Source organism: Hyposmocoma kahamanoa, unplaced genomic scaffold (assembly GCF_003589595.1).
Source record: "Hyposmocoma kahamanoa isolate Upper Pololo Valley unplaced genomic scaffold, ASM358959v1 91, whole genome shotgun sequence".
Lineage (NCBI taxonomy): Eukaryota > Metazoa > Arthropoda > Insecta > Lepidoptera > Cosmopterigidae > Hyposmocoma > Hyposmocoma kahamanoa.
This window is the reverse complement of record NW_020654684.1, coordinates 2,607,346-2,627,142: the sequence shown is the minus strand read 5'-3', so window position 1 is coordinate 2,627,142 and position 19,797 is coordinate 2,607,346. Positions and strand designations below refer to the sequence as shown.

At 37.3% G+C, this 19,797-nt stretch overlaps 2 protein-coding genes across 4 annotated transcripts in view; both read right to left on the bottom strand.

Annotated features, from left to right (window-relative positions):
- Positions 1-1,368: 1,368 nt before the first annotated feature.
- LOC113236333 lies at positions 1,369-11,438 on the bottom strand. 3 transcript variants are annotated; one of them, XM_026472356.1, is made up of 6 exons: positions 11,210-11,322; positions 10,719-10,863; positions 6,949-7,053; positions 5,505-5,625; positions 4,719-4,904; positions 1,369-1,552 (listed from the first exon to the last, which is right to left on the bottom strand). In XM_026472356.1, the coding sequence occupies exons 1-6, from the start codon at positions 11,305-11,307 to the stop codon at positions 1,446-1,448; spliced, it is 762 nt and encodes a 253-aa protein (XP_026328141.1). In that variant the 5' UTR covers positions 11,308-11,322; the 3' UTR covers positions 1,369-1,445. The 3 variants fall into 3 exon arrangements, with proteins under 3 accessions (XP_026328141.1, XP_026328139.1, XP_026328140.1); XM_026472354.1 differs by lacking the exons at positions 1,369-1,552; positions 4,719-4,904; positions 5,505-5,625; positions 6,949-7,053 and adding an exon at positions 8,741-9,461 and having other exon boundaries at positions 11,210-11,438; XM_026472355.1 differs by lacking the exons at positions 1,369-1,552; positions 4,719-4,904; positions 5,505-5,625; positions 6,949-7,053; positions 11,210-11,322 and adding exons at positions 8,741-9,461; positions 11,058-11,198.
- A 4,550-nt stretch (positions 11,439-15,988) lies between these two features.
- Positions 15,989-19,797, bottom strand: part of LOC113236319 — a 17,860-nt gene continuing 14,051 nt past the window's right edge. Inside the window, exon 6 of the mRNA XM_026472335.1 lies at positions 15,989-16,161. The gene's annotated coding sequence lies outside the window, so the exon portion shown is untranslated. The remainder of the gene's footprint in view (positions 16,162-19,797) is intronic.

Genomic DNA, 19,797 nt, shown 5'->3' with positions numbered 1-19,797 from the left:
TTTTACATGTTTTATTAACTAACTTCAAAAAAGGAGGAGTTTCTTATTTTCTGTGTATGTTATGCAATCACTCCGACTTTTGTGGACCGATATCTATGATTCTTTTTTGTTGGAGAGGGAGGACCTCAATAATGGTTCAATTCAAATTCAAAGATAATATACCTCTAAGGGTGGTGAATTAGGGGATGAATCCGGTTCATTGAATTTCACCCACTTTTGTTAACCGATTTCAATAAAACTTGGTACATTCCAATTGGCTAATTCCAATGAAAATAAAATATTGTGGTAAACTACACCTGATCTGATAACGGAAATGGCAGAGAGATGAGAGGATGAGAGTTTCGTTTTGGCAAGGACTTGGAGACCGGGGTAACGACACAGCGAAAGCGGATAAGATTATGAGGGTAACCTATTACAAACTAGAAAAAATTTTGTCCGAAGTAACGTTTGTTCGAAAAACGCTTATCGCAAAGACACGATTAGGTTCGGTTAGGTTAGATTAAGTTAGGTTTAAAAGAAAAAACATTTTCCTCTCAAAATTACTTTCGAGATTATGAAATTTCGACCAAACGTTATTTCTGGAAAATGTCATGTCGGATTACTGATAGGTAACCATGTTACGCGATAACTAGTATAATACGCGATAATTTGTGTTCTGATTTTGATGATTCTGGTGGAAAGGTGGATTTTTGGTGGAAAGAGGGTACGTCAGTAGTTGTCCCATTTAAATTTGCAGAAAATATTCCGCCTTTAAGGGTGGCAAACTAGGGGATGAATGACTTTAGAGATCGGTTTTTCAGTACTCTTTACTGAGATTATTTTATATAATTGTTTGTAAAGAATACACATTGAATATGGGTTCTAGTAGTTCCTGAGTTTTGACATGTCTTTCGAAAGCTTTAGGATCCTGGGCGAAATAAAGTTGTTGTTTGCCTTATGGAATAAAAACGGCCAGCAGCTTGATTTTGATTGCCTCTCCCGATCGGAAACTGCGTCTTTTCCGAGTCGAGGCGCATAATTGCGATTCGTAACAGGCCGATCGGAAACTTTTGACATTTCTAATCGGAACCGTGGTTGATTTAACTCATAAATTAGAAAGATATAGTAAGAATCTAGTTCATCTTCTTGCTCGGAAACCCGTCTGATTTCGAGACTACCCGATCAGTTCGATTCCGGTTTGAATCAAAATCAGGGCCCTGATTTTTAATTAGGAATCGGGTAGCCCACCCGCATATTATATCCCTCGACTCGGAAAAGATGCAGTTTCCTATCGCGAGAGGCAATCCAAATCTGGGCCCAGGACGCTCGCTGGTCAGGTCATAACTTTACGTGTTACGTGTGCTGCCATCTTTGTAGTCTATTTGTATATTATTCTAGGTGTAAAAAGAATCCAAAATTGAAATCTCAGGCTAAAACAGCCGCATTTATTCCATGATTGTATGCCTTTATTTATCTCTCCTGTGCAGTTTATCGCGCATGATGATAGCACCCAATTTGGACACGCCGTCTTGGTACTCTGTCTTGCCCAGCGGTGGGACTGCGGACGACGTTTCTGTGGGCATACAAAATAATTTCAATTAAAGAGATAAAGTAATTTAATCAAAGTTTATTTACATTTGATCGAAGTAATTGTCTTCACTGCGCTTCATAGTGAATGTAGGTAAGTCGGAAGAGAAAAATATAACCTCAGATCCTATCACTTAACAGCTTCTCTGTGTAAGTAAAAATCAGAAATTAACCTCTCACCGGCAAGTTATATATATAATATATATATAAACTCACTCACTGGGCTTTGTGCTCCGCAACGTCAAAGACTTTCAAGATTTTGGTGCTATACGAATGGTCTATAATGCTTTAGTGAGAAGCAAACTTGAGACGTCATCGCTTATATGGCACCCGCATGAAGCTACGTATACATCTTTGATAGAAAAAGTTCAAAAAGCTTTCCTTACATTTTCCTACAAAAAAATGTACGGCTATTATCAGTTTCTGTATCCGACAAAGTATTTACTGGGGACTCTTCAGTATAATTCCCTTGAGGTGAGGCGGAACAACAACCTGCTGGTATCTGTTTCTCAGGTATTACGCGGCGAGTCGGACTGTCCTGAGCTAGTGGGACAGCTTGTAAGGCTCTTTGTCCCAGACATTCCTAAACTAGTTTTAAGAGCGCGACGTCGTGAACTATTCACAGTCCCACCGGTGCGTACCGTATCGCGCAGGAACTCACCACAGCTCCGTGCCCTCGCAATGCTCAATCAACTCTTGGCATCAGCACCGGAGTGTGATCTGTTTGCATGGCGATGGGCGGCTGTGTGTTGTGAATGCCTGAGATTTTGTGAAGCGATGGATGATAGTGAGTCAAGTATAGTGCTATAGTTTAATTTATTATTTCCAGTCTTTGGTTGTTTTTTTTTTCATTTTTATTGTTATTTTTTAATTAGTTTGGTTTCACGGCGCATTGGTTATGGAACTGTAATGCCGTGTAAACATATTTACAATAAAAATATATATATATATATATATATATATATAATATACATATATGTATGTATTATTATTGTCACAATTTTCGTAGTCTATACGTGTATACGGTGTTTTTATTTTAAATGGGCCCGTATGGGAAAATTCGAAACTATAGGAGATACTGGGGAATTGTATCAGACTCTCTTTTTTATGTAAACTATTTTGGCATAGTACATTTTTTGGTCAAGCTTGAGTTACATTTAAAAATGAATAAAATTGAGTAATAATTGTAATTAGAAAGATTGAACACTTAGAAAAAAATGCTTCGATCCGGCCGATTGTTAATACAAACGTCTACTAAGCCATGGAACGAACCAGCGGACCTCACGAATTTTTCTATGTGCTTGTTGTCGTATCTTTGTATTTGGTTTTTCAACGACTTTTTAGCCGTAGCGCCATCTATGAGAAACCTATGAAAGTGTTTCGTCTTTTTTGATTTCATGTGGTAAAATCCTACCATTCAATAGAAACTAAATTAGAATTGAGTAATTTTTTTAGTGCTGATCGACTTAGTTTCACATAAGAATCATTTCATTGTAATAACCAATAAATTTAATGCACTCACATATCTTTTACCTCAAAGTGCTGTAGCAAATGTGGCGCATGCGACGGTCTATAGGAATTGGAGGCATTTTGACAAAATTTTGACGTATATAAAGACTTTAGTAGATAGTGTGTCCTCATAACCCGATCAATCAAATGATCTGGTCACCGAAGAATGCGTGATTAATTGGCCAATAGCATTGTGTGCCAGGAGATAACATCTGGACGCGATGACAGACGAGTTGTGCTTGCCAACAGATTGAGCGAGATCATTGCATGCCAACTAATTTATGAGTCAGTGGTATTTGGATGTACATTTTTTTTTATTTTTTTTATGATGGTAGAACTGATTAAAATATTATTGTAACACTTGGTATTTGTCATATATGATGAGGATTGCCAACTGAGTGTTTAATTTTATAACTGCCTCCGTGGCCGAACGGTTACCATGCCGGACTGCCACGCAGAGGTCCCAGGTTCGATTCCCGGGCCGGGAGAAATGTTTGTATGGCCTACATTTATTTCTCTCGAGAGTTTGGGTGTAATTTGTGGTTGTTTATATGTGTGTCCATGGCACCCGCGACACAGGGTTTCCCTAGTACGGGGCTATGTTGAGTGTGTGCGTTATTATTATTATTATTATTATATAATTCTTTTTTATATATCCACGGCCTTATTCATTCCCAAACCCACAAATTTTAATACGATTTTAGGGCACGTTCCTTTGTAATTATATAACCAGCAATTACATAAGATTATAATTTGTTTGTCCTAACTAAGATACTTACTAACATTTGTCTATATATCGTATAAGAGAACTAACATAGTTGTCGCGTCTAGTCTGCATGGGTAACCAGCGTCCAGCCTCCATGGATGACCAGACTGACTGGCCACAAAGACAGACTTACGAGACTGACAGGAATTCGAAATTAGACCGACTTTCTTTTGGACAAAAGACGACGACCGACCTTCCTTTCTTTGACAAAGGACGACGAGGGCAGTCCTGACTAAACCTCTGACGCGAGTAGACGACTTCTCCTAACTAAATTGTACAGACAGACCGTACAATAGTATTATCTGAAAATGGCTTCAAGTTATATTAATATTACCTATTTAGTTTCAAAGCGACAGTGTTGTCCTGTCAATTTGAAATTAAATCGTATATGAATGACACATCAATATGGCGAAATTTTGGAAATAAATGATTAATACAACGCAATTTTGTGATAAAATATAATACGAGTATAACGCAATTTTTGAGATATATCATTGTAATACTCGCCCATATCAAAAGAATTTTGCATAAAGCATCTTTTAATTTGGTAAAGTATTACTTACTTGACAGTATTTGTATCGAACAGATATGGAACCGCGAGAAAATTATGGAATGGAATGGCACCTGTGGCAGCCACCAAGGACTCGACCTGTGCTGGTCACAATAAGCTTTATTCAGATGTAATAAGAGCGAAAATGACGTTGTGCGTTTGGCGTCTTTGGTCCGAGCGACAACGAAGCAAGACATAAACCATTTTCTGATTGACTTAATGCGATTCCATGTCGATAAGTGTACTTCCTATTAAAACCAAGTCTAAAGACGTCAGCTTGTGGTTTCCTGTAGTCCCTATTTAACATTAAAAATTTTATGAGCTTACCGCATTTGGCCCTCGGATCACTGGCGGCTCCGGCGCCGCCGCCCTTTGATATGGTCTTCGGTGTGGAGAACCGTTGCTTGGGGTTCACCCTGCAGGGATCACCGGGCAGCCGCATAGGCTGCGCGCAAGGCCCCGTGCCGCTCTCATCCGATGCGCGTTGGAGACCCTCGAACTTTGCCCCTGGACCTGTTAATTTCATAAGATAGTATTTTTTTATAATATCAAGTGAGGAGAAGAACAAGTCGTGCGCCTGATGGGCACCCTGAGACAAAGTCAATTGACAAGTCCCATGTGCCTGTAATTTCACCAGCACCCTTACCCTTCAAAATCGGAGTACTTTCCTGGACGAACAGTTTCAAAAGGAGCTCTTTTGCTACGAATGGGTGTGGTAAAAATACACTGTCATCAAGGCGATAACCCATGGGGGTTGAATACTAATAATTCATGATATTAATCCATTTTTTTAGAAATGACTCCACTATCCGTTATAATAATTAATATGAACATCGAACGCAGCAAAATTCCTTCGATCGGACAGGACGCGAAACTGAGATGGTCACTAGGGGTGGGCATTAACGTAATTGATATTGTCTAGATAAGAGCCCTGAATATCAAATAAATATGTGGATTGGTTCCAGTTTTTGCTGCCTCCTACAAAATTAAGAAACATTATTAGGTATACCATCGTTCGGTACGTCAAAATTAAGTTTCTCGGTACTTGAACCCCGAAATAAGCTTACGATTTAAATTAAACTGGTTTAGGACATTCATAGTAAATATTGTTACCCGACTCGCAGTAATCCTTTTGGTAAGTAGTCTTGTTCCTGTCTCTGTCAATCCGTTGCTTCAGCTCTGGTGACGCTTCGCTCTGCAGAATGCTGTACAGCATTGGGTACTTTGATTGAAGCTGCAATCATAACACCTCAATAATGCACATTATTTTGTTTTGTTAATTGTAAATTTAAAAGCGAAATGAAAAAAACATTAAATAAATAAATTAGGTAATTCATTAAAAACGTGCATCGCATTTGGATCGCATTTGTATCGCGTTTGCATCGCTTACTTTACGTCGTAGTTTCTGTGAATATATCTGTGCCTCGTATTTAACAATAAATACCCACAGTGCCCCACTGACTCATTTATTTTATTTACCTCAGTTCAAAGAGGTATATGCCGGTCACATGGATATGAATTGCTAACTTCCGTATTAATTAAGATTGAGGTACATGACAATCAGAAGGCGATAAGTCGGGCGAATACAGTAGATGAGGTAACACATTCCAACCTAATTGTAATAGTTTTTGACGGCTTTGTAAAGATTTATAATAGTTATTCTCAAATAAGTAATACTCGACCAAATTAAATAAAGCATGATGACAATGATGCTTCATACTTAACATTGTGTTTTGATTTGGTTGAGTACTACTTATTTGATAGTAATTGTTTCGGTTAAATGTCGAACGGAGAACATGAGTAGTCCGCCAGTTCCGAATCCGAGAAATATCGGTCCGAAATGTCACAGGGATCATTTTATCGCCAGGTGTAAAAGCGATATTCGTGTTTCTCGGATTTGAATCGGACTTAGTGCACAAGCGCCATCCGAAGTGGTACCAAATTTTCTAGATTTGTGTAGTCTCGGTTTCGGAACGAATACTAATAATATGCAGTGATCGCGATTAGGAGTCACCAGGCGTTTATCATAAATTATAAATTTAAAACATTCCCGCCTTTTCATAAACAACCCGCTAATGACGCGCTGGTTCTAATTAGCTAGTTGCAAAACCGGACGAACTTTTTGATTAACCCCTTAATACCAACCCCTCAACCTGAGTGACATATCTACGGCAGAAATTTAAATTTCGTTCTTGCAATGGAAAATATTGCTTACTACAAAATGTCGCTTACGACATTTCAAATTTCCACCATCGATATATGTATAAACTTAGTCTTAATTTTTTTATTTGCTTAGTCAGATAACAAGGATCCACAATTTGTTAGATACATATTTGAAGCTATGTTTCTAGGAGCATTTTATATATAGCCTGCGTTACCTAAATAAGGTAGTACGAAATAAACACTCAAGACACACATATTTCTACTCAACAAAATATTTTATGTACAAACTAACAATAACAAGTAATAGGGTTAACAGCAAATATAGGTCCTTACATTTTAGTCCTTGTTAGTGTTACGCACAACTTGTTAGTTTTTGTAGCTAGACCGTTCTTACCTTGTCCAAGAAAGCATTGGGCTGATCGAAACGCGATGTCGGAGTCTCTGGGGCTGCCCCAACTCGCGCCGGGTATAGTTTCGGGTCCAGCATTGGGCCCATAATCTGCAAACATAAGTTTATTTCTACGGCTATCGAGTTCACAAGATTTTTCCACAAGACTCTTAAATACAGTCGACGCCCCAAGATTCCTGCGTACTGATTTTGATTCAAACCGGAATCGAACCGATCGGGTAATCTCGAAATCAGACGGGTTTCCAAACGAGAAGATGAACCTGATTCCGACTATATCTATCTAATTTGTGAGTTAAATCAACTATTGTTTCGATTTGAAGTGTCAAAAGTTTCCGATTGGCTGTTGTGAATCGCAATTATGCGCCTCGACTCGGAAGAGACACAGTCCCCTTAACAGTTTATTTGATTTTAAGTAGATCGGTTTGTAGACAAATGTAAATGTAAATGTTTTTTATGACATCAAACGACGAGACGTACAAGTCGTCCTGGTGGTAAGCGACACGCCTGTCCATTACAGTTGCAGTGCCACTCAAAGCTTTAAATCGCAAAGATCCGACGGACATTACTAGTGCGCCCATCACCGTGAGACATAAGTTGACAAGTCGCAAGATCCTGTAATTTCACCAGCACCCTTAGCGTTAAATACCGGAACGCAGTAATTCTCACATTACTGCTTGGCGACAGAAATAGGTAAGATGGCAGTTCCCCATACGAAATCTTTCATAAGGAGCTCTATTATTAAGTACCTACTAATGACTTCCTTATAGCATCATTAGCGAATGACGTTTTAAAAAAAAACAGATTAGATACAAATTTAAACCAAAAAGCTGGAATTTCTTTACATTTTTCTGTTGGATGCGTACGAAGTCTCTCAGAACCAAAAGATCAGTCAGGTATCTTAGCGCATCGACTGTACAACCTGAATGCAGTATGACGCCACATATAAGTCCTTCGCCACTTACTGACGTAATGTACCTTAAAAAATTCAAGAAACATTTTTGTACGTCTAAAATGGAATATTGAGAATTAAATTACATTCATGTAATTCGTTAGCAAGTAATTAATGTACCGATATTGTTATTTAAGTTAGATTGCATTAACACAAACCTTAGTGGTTTAAAATGTGACTAATTCCTATTTTGTTAACTGTTTTGTTTTTAAATGGTAATAAATAAAAAAAAAAAAAATAAAAAAAAATATATGGAATGTTTTTTCAGATGAAACAAAATTATATATGACCTGATGTATTTGTCTTGCCATTTTTGACTTTCATCATTCGGAGGCATTGTTACACATTCCGCGGTGTTGGTTTTTTTTAAATTAACCTATTGTGTCCCACTGAGCAAAGGTCTCCCCAAAAAATTCTCCATTGCTCCCTGTCTTTCGCCATCTCCCACCATTCCTTCTCAAATCCATCAAGATCATCCCATACTAACCGAAGTCATTTGACGGTAGGATCTCATCCATAAATGAATTCGCACCCCTGATCCAAGGATCGGTATGACTCCTGTCAATATCACAACAAACACCGGAATTGCCGGGCAATTGGAGTCTCATTTGTTTTATCTTTCCATTTTGGTGAGTATGGACCTGACCAAGCACGCTGGTCCAGTGCGGGTTGGTGGGTGTGCAAGTTAGTTGGCTTGGGTTCCGAGAGATGTTATTTGGACCCCTTAAACCCCGGGTGTACGGGGCGGGGATGGTTAGATGACTTTGTTTGTAATTGAAAGGCATAGACTTAAAGGAATAAATAATATAATTTATTAGTTATTAAATAAGTTTCTTTCAATAGTAAATTAATCAATTGAAATGACGTTGTGTTCCAAACTCGTTAAACCGACCTCGTGCAATCGCAATTACTGACTTCCGTAGGTACGGTCATTGTCCTCTTTTAAAAGATCGAAGTCATCATCAGGATCTCTGTCATCATCTTGAAGCTCCGCTACGTAGTTATAGCTATTGCTTTTGGTGCTTTGTGGCTCCAATGAATTGGTATGGTCTAAAGTCGTCGAGTTATCCTTCTGGTCCTTGATCCGCCTCAAGCATAACATACGCTGAATTTTAGTCTGCAATTTCAACGCAACATTGAGCGGCAGTTTTCGCATTTGAGCTGCAACGTTCAAGCCGAAAAAATAGAACTCATCTTCTAATTTCGAGGACTCATTGTTAGAATGATTGCTATTAAAGACATTTGATTGAATCTTATTGAAGTTTTTATCATCATTTTGCTCTTGAGATAATTTTTCTAACTTCTGTATAGCTCTGGAAATTTGTGAATCACTTTGATACCAACGACATACACGAGGTTGACAAGAAACTTGTTCTTTACTTAGATTCTGTAAAGTTGTTACACTATCGGTCAATGCATTGTGTTTTGAATAGTTATTAGTAGATACTGCTTCAATGCTACCAGATTCAATCGTTTCATTTTGGTCAGGTTCTAGATGATTATTGCTCGATGTTTGATTAGCGCTCTTTTCTTGCGATGTTGACGTAACCTGAGACAATGCAGTTGATTAATATACATTGGAGGATCACTCCTAGATTCCAGACAACATATGAATATATCATCAACATCATCATCATCATCAACAACAACCCATTATAAGTGCCACTGCTGGAATGAAAGTCACAGGTATAAATAGTTTAGATATATAATATTTAGATGCAGATTGAAATAAATACACGGTGTATGTGAAATCGATGTCGAAATTATAGAAGTTTATTTTGTATTTGTAAACAAATGGGTTTTCCTTTTTTTTACAATACCAAGTGACGGAACGAACAAGTCTTGCGATTGGTGGTAAGCGACACGTTTTTTCCATAACAGTTGCAAGATCTGAGAGGCACTGCCACTGCGCTCCTCACCCAGAGACATAAGTTGACAATTCCCATATGCCTATAATTTCACCAGCACCCTTTACCCTTCTGAACCGGAACGCAGTAATGCTTACATTACTGCTAAGCGGCATAAATAGGTAAGGTAGCAGTACTTCCTTGGACGATCTCGCAAAAGGAGCTACTGTTACTTCTACGACTTTTTTTGCGTGTCAATAAGTGTTTTGATAGAAAACCGTATAAGGTTTGAGGATCCTAATAGTAACTATGTTACCCAAACATCATAGAAGTTAAATGACCCCTGCATAAATACACTACACTTGGGACATCACTATAATAATTAATATATTACTTACAAATGATAGGGATATTTTGTTTATAGTTTATAAAATGTAATCGCAATTATTTCATAAAATTAGGATAGTGTCAGTTTCAAAATACGGAAGCACCTGTTGCAAGTACATTTACGCGGTTTTATCCATGATCAAATCTTGGTAATACGTACATTGTTATTAAAATTATACCCTTCATATAGTACTTAATATTTTATAACATTTTTTTGCAGTTTAAATTTTGTCCCTGCGAAGTATGAAAGCATAGACAAAAAACGGCTGGTATTTTTTTATTTGACTTTTGTTGGCCTAGAATAAGTATTTAGACTGAAAAGTATTTTTAAAACACTTTCTTGAAAACACCAGTTGTTTTCCATAATAAGGCTTTACGTTACCTAATGGACACGTAAAGCACGTATCCAAATTTGTTACTCGCACAAAAGCATATCATACACTAGAATTATCTTAGAAGTAGCGCTGAATTATTCGACACGGAGCACGGACACAGAAGAAGCATGAAATATAATGTAAGATTTCTAATTCTTCACGAGCAATGGTGGAGACTTAATACTTAAAATATGTCACCTCATTCCGACTCCATCCCCCCTCTTTCCCCGGCGGCAACTGCACTGCTTCGCCGCCATATTGTGGGCAGCGACAATCTGGAGGCCTGGAGTGCTGCATGCATGCTTGATAGAAAGCTACCTCCTGGCCAGTCAGCTGTGGAACCCTGAGGCGTGTGAGATATTTTTATTCATTATTATATACAAAATTGCCTTTTCAAACCCGAATTTTGAATGTTTCGTTCCGAGTTGAAGCAATGCCGTGCCGGAGTGGAGAGCTATTAAGTGAGTGAAGACCTTTATAAGTACAACTCTGCACTCTAGGCAATTGTTTCATAACGAAACTTAGATAAATACTTACCGAATTATTCTAGTTTTGTAAAATTTCTTCGTCATATTAAGTTGTATAAACGAATGCTAATTTTGTTTGTACGCAGTTTAGTACGTTCATAATCTTTTTGGAATATCTAGGATTAACCAATATTAATTTTAGTAATAATCTACAACACGTACTCCGCTAATTTTCGTTCTCCTTCTGAAGTTCCAGCCCCAGAGTCCGGAAGGTTTGGCCACAGATAGTCCTTCCTATATGTCGTTAGATAATGATCCATGTTTGTTTATACTTTCTATTTTTTCACATTACTTAAACATTTTACACTTTGATAATTTTGTATTCTGAATTTTCTACATAGTTTGTAATAATAAATAAATATTGTTCACTCAGTGATTTAATAACATGATTGACGTCAAATTGGCAAGTCGTTGACATCCCGATTTTGAAGAAATATGTTTTTTTGTAAAATACTTTTAGTAGAGTCATAGTATATTATTTATTCCGTGTGGTACGGATATTTTTTTTTAACAACGGCCTAAATGTAAAGCATTCCTTTTAATATTTCAGGAGACGTGGATAATTGATTCTAAGACAGAATTAAGCGCTTTGCGTTTTCATTGCGGCTTAGAAGGGTATAAAACATTAAAACCTCCCGGCGCATGTATTCCCTCCCCTCTATAACATCGGGTCCTTCAAACGTAGTGTGAAGAAGCATTTGGCCAGACCGGCAAAATGATAGTGACGGAGTGAAGATATTTGTGTTTTCCATCCGTTACTCTCATCTCTGGACTGTATTCGTACTTTCCATCAGGCGCGGTGCAGTCATTTTGCCGAGTCGCAATAATAAAAAAAAATAAATAAAAAATAAATAAAAAAAACAAAAATCCGAAAACGACTTTTTAATAATATCAATGACGGCACGAACAAGTCGTGAGTCTGATGATAAGCTACACGCCTGTCCATAACAGTTGCAGTGCCACTCAGAGCTTTAAATCGCAAAGATCTGAGGGGCACTGCCAGTGCGCCCCTCACTCATATATATTGCTAGAGGCCGCGAGTTGTTTCTTCCGCAGTTTCACCACATTTTACTAATATGCTTAGTCATAATGTACAATTTAATTAGTAAGCTATACAAACACTAAAGACGTAGGAAGCGATTAGAAGTATTTGTTTATTAACGTTATAGGTGTAATTTAAATGACGTACCTAATTGTGTATTATGTAATCTAACCTTAATGTAATTAAATTTAAATAAGTGTTTGCAAAGATCGATTGTCCAAGTATAATATCACAACTATGAAGTTATCTTTACAAGAATAAAGGGTGTCATATACTTACGAATATTCTCAGCAGTAGTAGAGCTCCTTGTGGAAGAGTTCGTCCAGGGAAGTACTGCCACCACACCCATTTCTGGCATCAAAGAGCCAGCGGCGGATTTGCCCAAACGGCCAGATTTTAAGGGCGGCCAATCGTGAGAAAAAATTCACTGATGCTAACAAGAAATAACTCAAAGTACCTAAATATTCTAAAGGTTCACGTACATTTTATGTGTAAGATATAGATAGATATGTTACAGATCTATAATATAATGTATAATCACTACATCACTACATATTATCACTACCGCGTCTATCTGATCGCGGGAAACTCAAAAACTACTGAACAGATTTTCATGCGGTTTCCACCAATAGACAAAGTGACTCATGAGGAAGGTTTAGGTGTATAATTTAATAAACTAAATTCATTATGTAGTCTACCAGTATATGACGACTACATGGCCATGGGCATAGGGCGGCCAGGACGGCAAATCCACCTCTGAAAACACAATGTGAGAATTACTACGTTCCGGTTTCAAAAGGTAAGGGTGCGGTGAAATGACAGACAATATGAGACATGTCAACTTTGTCTCAGGGTGACGGGTGCAGTGCTAGTGCCCGAGTAAACGTGATGTTATGACCAGGCTCTCGACTTGTTCGTATAGTCCCTTGGTAACGATCAAAGAATACACTTGGTGTCTTCCAAGCTCTTTCATTTTCAGTTTTTATTTTCATACTTAAGTGCGTAGTAAATGGGAAATAGGGGACATTAAAAATTTATCGCAAATGTTTTATATTTTGGTAAACTTATCACGAAATAAAATCACGTGATTTTTTTATCCCTCCTTTTTCTTAGAGTGTAAGACAATTTACAAAGACGCGCGGTCTAATTTTGTATGCCCCGCGTTATGTTCTGAGTTGGACAGCTAAAGCGATGTCCACTCGCTACTAAATTACTTCCATTAATAGTCTAGTGTCTATGTATGACTGTCTTTAACGGACTTTAAAAAAGGATGTTCTCAATTCGACGTTTGTTGTGCGTGTGTAAGTTACACGATTAGTCCAGATTATTTGTGAACAGATTTTGATGATTCTTTTGTCGTTGGAAAGGAAGCACATCAGTAGTGTAGGCCAAATTCAAATTTGAAGAAAATATAAAGGGGTTTCACAGGAAAGTAAATTATAAAATGGCGAGTAAGAATCCCAACATTTTTTCATTTTTAAATGTATATAGGAAATTAAACTATTTTTCCGGATTTAAATCGCGTATATTTGGTTTTTCAATTTCATTGAATGTGTAGGTTTATCGCGAGCATGTCATGGATAAACCTACACATTCAATGAAGTTTGACAAACCCCAGGTCCTTGCAAAAGAAGTCCGTTATCTACCCAGGATGCTGCGAGAGGCCATTGAAATTAAAAAACATCCTAATTTCAACAGGGAAGATGGTTACTCCGTACCACCAGTTTGGGATCCAGTATTTCCTCTAATGAAAAATCCCAAACAGACATAAGACTGCAGTACTAATTAACATGTTTTAGTTTATTCTAATTTCTATTAATAATTAATAATAAATTGAACTTAATAAAAATTCATTCAATAAAATAATTTGTAAAACTTAATATAGCGTAAATTGGAATGTTTTCTTTGTAAAATTAAAAATAAGGCATTTAATTATTAACTATTGTAACTATAGTGAAAAAATAGGGTGGTTTGCATCAATATTAGACATAACTGGTTGAAAACTGTACCACCTCAGTCAACCGTGACCATGGGACCTGTAAAGGGCCCGAAACGTCGGTTTGTTTGAAAAAACAAATATATGCGATTTAAATCCGGAAAAATAGTTTCATTTCCTATGTGTAACAATCGCGAAAACCTAAGAACTTCAAATGTATAATCAGAAAAGAAGCAAAACATTATCATTTGAGCAAAAAGAATAAAATACAAAACTAGACGAAAATTAAATACATAAAAAGAGACGAGTTCGTAGAACAAAAGCTGTTACAATTTTAATACAAAGAAATATTACATTTGGTAATTCTATGGAGACGATTGGATAGTCTGCTATTTAGTTCAAGAATTTTATACAAATTTTATTTTGCATTTGTATTATAGGCTTAGAATAATAACGCATAGAATGATAGTTTCATATCAAACGAACTGTCACAAGTGAGGCAAAAATCAAATTCATGTAGGCTAGTGTTAGTAGTAGGGTAATTTTCGGTTTTAGTGGATATTTATATAAAAATACAAGTTGAAACGCGTTACTTCCTTGTGGAATGTGATGTTAGTATCTATTTTATGTTTGTCTGACGTATTTTTACACTCATTTACCGCACATTTCGTCATTTTTATATAAAATTCTTGATCTGTTCTCGGTGCAAGTTGACCTTGAGCACTGAAGGCCCGCCCGCTTGTGTAGGCCCATTGGGCGCGCTTCAATTTGCCTCACTTAGCGTGTGCGGCCTAGGTTTCTATGCGTTATTATTCTAAGATTATAGGTATATAGTCTTCTTCTCCTACGAATTTACTAGGAGCATGAAACGGATCTAGAAAACGTAAATTAAAAACTAGAAAACGTATTAAATAATCCGTGCTTAATTATTATTACACTTTTGCAAATGATAGTACATAATAATCAAAGCTATTTATTGTTATTCTGGTCTAGAATTCATCATTGATTTTTAAAGGTTTATTTAAAAAATGTCAGTGGGACCATGAGTTCATAAATCGTCAAAACTAAGATCGTTGGTTCCACCATCTAAGTGGGAACAGGAGTACTTAAAAATCCTATCGGACCTACTAGCGGAACCAAGTAGTGGGTCCAACTGTCCTAAAGGTTAGCACCCAGTTCTAGGAGCATGAGGAAACGGCCGGACTTTAGTCCGACTGAATCCCCTAGTGGATACTGTTTACGTCATTATTAATAAGAGATCCATGTGAACAAAAAATCTACAAGTAATCTCCCAGAGGATGGTAGCAGGCAATTCAAATGGACGGAGGGAACTAATTCCACCTCTAAGGGTGTCAAATTAGAAGACGAATCCAATTTATTGCATTTCACCCACTTTCTGTTAACAGATTACAATAAAACGGCCGTTTCCTCTTGCTCCTACTGGTAGGAGCACGAGGATTAATATGTCCTTGTGCTCCTATCGTGCCGTCTAATAAGTACACTCAACTAGAATAAAAAAAAATCAAAATAAAAGTAAAAAATATCTTTATTTCATAGGTAAGAAGAAAATTACACTTGAAATTGTCACTTTGCGTTTTTACGTAAAGCTGATTCCCTTGAGAAGCATGATGAAAGTATTCGTATTTGTTTAAATCGCTTAATTGTAATTAGAAATCTTACTTATATTACCAAACAAAATTTTTATAACTAAGTATTTCTAAAAAGTGACCAACACTAATTTCGAGTAATACAATTACTTACAAATATAGGTGACAGTACTTTAGTAGGGCACGAGAACATTTATCCTTTTGATCCTACCCGTGGGAGTACCTATAAGACATATTTGCCCTCGTGCTCCTACCAGTAGTAGCACCCAGTAGTAGCAAGAGGAAACGGCGAATAAAACTTAGCAAATAGATATATTTCCACATACTTTCAAAGTCGGTTTTTTTTTTAATTTTGCAAATAAAAAAAACTTAGTTGACACATATTTTTTATTCCATTCAAAGAGAACAATGTCGAGACCAGGAATGATTTCATGGCATTGAGAAATGGTGCATCGAAGCCGGTGGCGGTGGCGGTGGAACATGTGCATGAGGACGACTTTCCCGTCCACGCCCGGGGTAGTAAATGCCTCTGGGAACAGAAAATAAACAAGCTCATATAAAAAATGAACGTTTTCGGCGTTGTGAAACACGAGAAAACTTATGTCCATTGCCCACCATACTGAACTCCCATTGAGAAATCCGAAAGTAATCCGTTCTCGAATCTACGACTACCTACTGACAATCTGAAAAGTTTTACAAACATTTTAGTAGCAACCACCAAGCAGTAATGTCAGCATTACTGTGTTCTGGTGAAATTACAGGAACATGGGACTTTTCAACTTGAGTGTCAGGGTGAGCGGCGCAGTGGCAGTGCCCCTCGCGATGTTTGGATTTTTCATTCATTCAGTTCATTTATTAATATTGTAGGCAGGCAGGGTGGAGGCGGCTAGTGCAGTGAGGATTCCATCGCTGCACTAGGTTCCTTCGCGTTTGGGTACCACTTTCCACTTAACATCAGGTGGAGTGGAGTCATTTGCCTGTCAGGTATAAAAAAAAAAAAAAAAAAAAAAAAAACAATTATATTTTTTGACACCAGCTGGTGCTCGCGACTTCGTCTCCGTAGAGCGTAAGCACTTTATAATTTTATTGGTTTTCCATATAAACTTCCATTCACTATTTCAACCCCTTCAAGATTTATTTTTGTGACATAAAGTAAAGTAACTATGTCTTTCTCTAAGGTCCCATGGCGTGAAAACGTAACTATTAAAATGTAAATGTTGCACCCCCCACGGAAGAATGGTATAGGTAGAGTTACGTCAAAAATGTTTAATGCTCCATTAGGTACAGAAAAATATAACTCACATGCTCTCCAATTCTTGTGACTCTATCTACAATATTAGTCCAGTTACAAGAATTGGATTATATTTTTCTGTATCTAATGGCGCAATAAACATTTTTGACGTAACAACACTTAGGCCATTCTTCCATGAGGAGTGCGATGTGATATTCATAATACAAAATAAATGATTATTTTCTATGTATCAAGTTGGTTCCAGTATTTCCATAAGTTCACAATAATTGCTGGAGAAAAGATTTTCCTACGACTCAAATCTCTCTTTTCCATCCCAAACAACTATTGTTAAATAAGTAATACATGATCAAAGGGGAAAATTTACAAGTCCGTGATTAGACCTGTCATGTTGTATGGATCAGAATGTTGGGCGATGAAAAGGGAGGATGAACGAACTGTGCATGTACCGGAAATGCGAATGTTGAGATGGACGTGTGGAGTGATGAGAAAGGATAAGATAAGGAATGAGTACATCAGGGGAAGTTTGAAAGTGGCGCCAGTGACGGAAAAGATGAGGAGTAATCGGTTAGCGTGGTATGGACATGTCATGCGGAGGGAACAATGTCATGTGACGAGAAGCGTGCTAGGTATGAATGTGGAGGGATATAAGGGGAAAGGAAGGCCAAAGAAAACATGGATGGATTGTGTGAAAGATGACATGGATAAGAAAGGTGTGAGTATAAAAATGACGGCTGATAGGGGAGAGTGGAAGAAAAATACATGTTGTGCCGACCCCACCTAGCGTGGGATAAAGACAGGAAGAAGAAGAAGAAGAAGAAGAAGAAGTAATACATGTATCAACGACATGCAATTTCTTTTTTGTTAAGATAGATAGATAGATAGATAGATAAAGCGTTTATTCAGTACAAACACAAGCAGAAACAAAACATTTACAATTACATCACAAGGTACACCACAAAACAACATAGAACAAAAATTACAACATTTTTACATAAAACATCTAGGTCATACCTAAAATGCAACAGTTTGTACTGAAATGGCCCTGGCTCAGCATAATTACTGTAGACCGTGAAAAGAGTCTATCAGCGCTGGTTTTCTGCCAGTACCATATTATGGTGAGCGATCGCACCTCAATAAGCCATGCCATCAAAGTGATGATGAAAGTGATGATCACACGCAAATATATATAACACAAAAACAAAAAAAAAAAAAAAGAATAGAAAATACATATATATGTCAATACGTTAAACATTGTTAAGAGCAAAACATAGTGTCAAGCCTGATGCGCAAGCAATATATAATAATAAAACTCATTTCCACACATACATATAAAATACAAATACAATAATATTAATTTTTGGTTATTTGATTTTTAGTTTTAGGTTTACAGGTATCAGATTCAGGGGAATTAAAGAATTATGAGTTACTATATAATACGAGTACATATCTGTTTAGACAAAAGAAGTTTTTTATATTCACGCTTAAATTGTAGCTTACGCGTGACGTCACGCAATGGAGGAGGAATATCGTTCCAGCACTTACTGGCGCGATACCTGAAACCTCCGCGAAAAGCAGCCGTTTTGTGTTTTGGGATGTTTATGACATTTCTTGAAACCAATCGTAACGTATTTCCCCTCACAGGACGCGACCAATCGATTTTCTGGTATAAATAATCTGGTTTCCGGGTTTTAATAATGTCAAACATTAGGCAGGCCAAATACAATTTCTGACGAGCATCCATTTTCAGTATGCCAAATTTGTTGAGATAAGGCGTGATATGTGTGCGAGGAGGGATTCGAAAACAATAGCGAGCACAGGAATTTTGCACTCGCTGGATCAATTTTTGAGAACTTTTTTTTTAGACAGCCACTATATACTGTGATGCAATAGTTCAGCCTAGACAATACCAGTGTCTCACAAAGCAGAACTCTCAGCTCCTGGCTTATATAGGACCGAAAATTGTACAGAACTTTTAGTCGATAAAAGCAAGAGCGTGTGACATCCAATATGTGATTTTCAAAACGTAGCTCACTATCCATTTGCAGCCCAAGATTCCTAGCTGAGCTAACTCTTTCTATAGCCACACCTCCTATAATAATTTGTGGATCAGCACTTATAATCTTTTGGACCTGACTACGGGAGCCATGTATGACATATTTTGATTTCGTCGCATTTAAAACGAGGCTGTTTGAAGAACACCAAGCAGAAACACGACTCAGATCCTCATTTAACTTGCTAACCATAGAGTTCACGTCACTTACATTGCATGATATGTATATCTGCAAATCGTCGGCATACAAGTGATACCGGCAATTCAAAACACATTTAGCCAGATCACTACTATACAGGATGAAAAGTAACGGTCCAAGAATGGAGCCTTGCGGGACGCCTTTTCGGATTGTCTTGAGGCCTGATTCGATGTTTGTACCATCCGAATTTTGTATAACTACCTTTTGATAACGTCCATTAAGGTAACTACTGAACCAAGACGTGGTATTGTGGTCAGAACCGTAATATGCCATCTTTGAAAGAAGCATTTGAATATTTATGGAATCGAACGCACGAGAGAAATCCAGCAAACATAAAATCGTACCCCTTCCAATGTCTTGTGAAGCCAGAATGTTGTCAACGACATCAAGAAGTGCTGTAGTAGTGCTCCGCTGCTTGCGAAACCCCGACTGAAAAGATGGAAGAATTCCATTTGCTTCGCAATAGCGCATGAGTTGCCCATGAACTGCCTTCTCTAATATTTTGGATAAATAAGGTAAAATACTAATTGGTCTCAAATCTTTAACATTAGCGGGATTATTATTTTTAGGAATGGGACGAATAACGGCAATTTTCCAAAGAGAAGGATATGTAGAAGACTCGATGGATTTATTTATGATAGCTGTTATAACACGTAAGGTTTTT